This window comes from Loa loa (genome assembly GCF_000183805.2).
Source record: "Loa loa unplaced genomic scaffold supercont3.275, whole genome shotgun sequence".
In the NCBI taxonomy this organism is placed as follows: domain Eukaryota; kingdom Metazoa; phylum Nematoda; class Chromadorea; order Rhabditida; family Onchocercidae; genus Loa; species Loa loa.
Window position 1 is genome coordinate 10,970 of NW_018108455.1, and position 3,896 is coordinate 14,865.

The 3,896-nt window shown below is 25.0% G+C and overlaps 1 protein-coding gene across 1 annotated transcript in view; it reads right to left on the minus strand.

Annotated features, from left to right (window-relative positions):
* Positions 1 to 3,673, minus strand: part of LOAG_13359 (hypothetical protein) — a gene marked incomplete at both ends in the record, with an annotated part of 7,277 nt that extends 3,604 nt beyond the window's left edge. The window contains 4 exons of the mRNA XM_020448671.1: positions 819 to 971; positions 2,703 to 2,947; positions 3,224 to 3,359; positions 3,622 to 3,673. Coding sequence (XP_020301205.1) covers positions 819 to 971; positions 2,703 to 2,947; positions 3,224 to 3,359; positions 3,622 to 3,673 — 586 coding nt within the window. The remainder of the gene's footprint in view (positions 1 to 818; positions 972 to 2,702; positions 2,948 to 3,223; positions 3,360 to 3,621) is intronic.
* Between the last annotated feature and the right edge of the window lie 223 nt (positions 3,674 to 3,896).

Genomic DNA, 3,896 nt, shown 5'->3' on the forward strand with positions numbered 1-3,896 from the left:
AACAACAACAGCAATAACAACAACAACAACCAACAACAACAATAACCAACAACAATGACAACAACAACAATAACAACAACGATAACAACAACGATAACAACAACAACAACAACAACAACAATAACCAACAACAATAACAACAACAACAATAACAACTAGTATTAATACTAAATAACTTCTAGCTCACATTAACAGAATTATAATGATAACCTTTCAGTATTTGTTACCAAGTGATATCAAATGATAGCCGTATCAATCACTGCCACATTATTCGAGATATGCCTATATAGGGGAGTGAAAAAAAGGGAAAGAGAATGAAAAGGATGGCTTAAAGATAAAAATTGTTTTTGTAATCAATTACAGATGGGAGGCTTTTTGAATTAGCAAATAACAATTTGGTTCATTATGGCCATAGAATGCACTTTAAAGAAGAATTGATTGAAATAAATTTGAAAAAAGCTATGCGAATAATTCAAGGAAGAGAATTAATTACAGCATAGATATTCCGGTATATTTTCCGTTTTCATTTCATTAATACTTCAAGTAATGGTTTAATTCACTGAATATTAATGTATCGATTCAGGAAAAGGAATTATTTTCCGGTTATATATATATATATATATCAATCCGGTTATATATATATCGGAATTATTTTCCGGTTATATACATATCAATCCGGTTATATATACATATATCAATCATATAGTTTCCTTTTTCATTTCATTCATACATATAATCTTATTTTTATTAAATGTTAAGTTTTCATCACAAATATTTTTTTGATTAAATGTAAAAAATGAAAATTGCATGTAACTTACCAGCCATTGATAATTCTGGAACGGTGGCATTACCGGTAAATAATGATTCACCTTCAGATAAATAACCGGATGGATGATGTGGTACTGCGCATCGGATAGTTGTTGAAATGGAATCTAATGAATCATCACTTGTTGAACTATCTCGAAGTGATCCTATAAATAATACATATATAAAAAGGTTAAGAAGAATGGGAGTACAAATTATAATCACCAGAAATGTAAACAAAACAAAACGGAAGAGGATAATCAAATGGTAGTATTCGTTGACCTTTGACATCAACAATTTCACACATTCATCTCATTTTTTGCTTTATTTCATTTCATAAAAATATGTATTATAAGGAATTTAAAATAACACACATTAATTCCATGGTATTATTTAAGTAAAAAAAAAAGGTTTTTAGAAATTAATTAAAAATTAAAAAGTTAATTTGATGAAAAAAAAAACAATGGATGGAAAAGAGATGGAAAAGAATACGATATATAAATTTAAATATTATGGATTAAATTTACAGCTGGATAAAATTATCAGCTTATAAAGTTGTAGCGTTGATTGGATTAAACCTAATGGTTAGTTAAATTAATTATTCAAATTTGCTACCAATTTGTGGTTATTACTTGGTAAACAATTTTTCAGCACTTACAACAAAAATGATCAAATTTTAAACGGTAATATTTAATTGAAATTTGGAATAACTAATCGGAATTAATCCTGATAATTTAATTATTTTAGTGATAAATATCATTAATTAAGTTGTATTTTGAATTTGCTCACTCGTCTTTTTTTTCCCACTGGAAATAAATCAATATACCGGCAATAAGTAGTAAAAATATGATATAGCATAGTGTATGGTTAAGCAGAAAAAAAAAGATAGGTCAAATTTTGTTTAAAAAAATTTGTTTTAAAATCATTGAAATTTTATTTTAGAATCATTTAAAAAATGAACGAAGAAAAGATTTTCACAAATTTTAAATTAAAAATTTCATTTATTTTATTAATTATTTGAAAAATTTATTCTAATTACTAAAAAATAAATCAAGCATTATGAATAAAATTAAAAAATAAACAAAAAATTTTTTTCTTATTTCTAATAAATGAGAAAAAATAAAAACACAAACATATATACATATACACCTATCCCAATAAATAATAAATAACTATTCTTCTGTATAAAATTGTCACAGAAAGAGTTTTGGTAAAAGAAATGACTTCATTAATTATCTTAATGTTAGAATAATTGTCACCCCCCGCGTAGTTAAGGTAAGTATATAGATGTATAGGTAGTTAGATATCCTAATATAGTTGAAAGCATTATTCATATCATCATTATCTCATCTAATGACCGTAACAAATTTTCATCAAATTTCTTTACAAGCATTAAAACCGAATACTTTTTTCCATTTCCTATTGCAAGCTATTTAACCGGATATTAAATATGCTATTACTTATCCAAATAATTTCTAACCGGATATTAATCATACCATTACTCATTCATCAAACATTTCCTTATCGGATATCAAAAGATGTTGTGGTAACCGGATATCAATGTTGCCAACAGTTATCAATCAATTGTTTATAAGATGTAGAGAAGTATTTAGCCGAATATTTACTATTAAAATTTATCAAATTCATTTCTTTTTCTTTTTTTTTTAATTTATCAAATTTAGAATCGAAGATTTCAACCAATATTATCATATCAAATATCTATCTATCTATTTATGATATTTTTGAATAAAATAAAAATAAAAACAAATAGATTATCATAGTAACAATGAAATTTGTAAAAGTGAATTTTGTTAAATTTAAAAATAAAAAAAGTGATGAATATTTAATTTCGAAAAAACAAAAAACGATATAAAATGATAAGAAAAAAGAAATGTTACCATTTCTCGTAGCAGATGGATGAGTATTTTGTCGATATGTTTTCCCATTTTTTAGAACAACATTATAAGGTGGTGGTACTAATGGTATAATTGGTTCCATTGGTGGAATTCCTTCAAGATCTGATCCAGGAAATGTAGCAGTAATATTACTCTTTGAAGGAGTTGTAATTTCTGATGTTGTTACACCACAATTAGAATCAAATGTTGTCTCCAGGTGACTATTTGTTCGTACAGGTGGCAATGGTCTATAAATATGAATTGATAATGACAGGTATAAAGGCTTAATGATGATGACATGACAAATGAGTAAACAATATAAGAAATCAATTATTCCAAAAATTGTTTTTCGCTTATATGCAATGCATTGCAATAATAATAATAGTATAATAATAATAGTAATAATAATAATAATAATAAAATATTTTTTTTTCACCAAAAATACATTTACAAATAATATTTGATTATATATTATTAAATTTTAAAATAGCCACTTTATTTATTTTAAATAATTTATAACTTACGGAGCTTTTTTATCTTTAATAGTTGAATTATCTGCTAATGAATTTGCATCATCAATAGTTGGATTGTATATGACACTTGCATTATCGGAATCACGACTTCCTGATGTTGTCGAAGTATCACTTTGATTACCACCATCTAAAAAATGATAATTACAAAAAAAAACCAAATAATAATAATCTATTAATTTATATGTTACTATAAAATAACAGTAATAATAATAATAATAATCTATTAATTAAAAAATTTAAAAAAATAACAATAATAATAATAATCTATTAATTAAAAAATTTAAAAAAATAACAATAATAATAATAATCTATTAATTTATATGTTACCATAAATAAAACAAATAATTAATTAATATTTTCGGAAATTAAAATTTGATTAGTAAGCATACCAGCAATACCACTGTTGGATGTTTGTGGCAATTTGATAACTCGATGATTCATCATTGGACTTACAACACCAACTGTTGGACTTTGAGATGGAACAATACTTTTGGTTGTTTTGGTTGTTGAAAATGTTGATGAAGCATTTCCTGTTACTGATGTATTTGAAGTTGTTACCGTTGTGGTGATTTCAGGTTGTTGTCCGGAATCCAAACTGGATGAAAATTGTTTTGATTGTAATACTTCATCAGGAATTGGTGAATTTTGAGGAATGGTTGTTGTA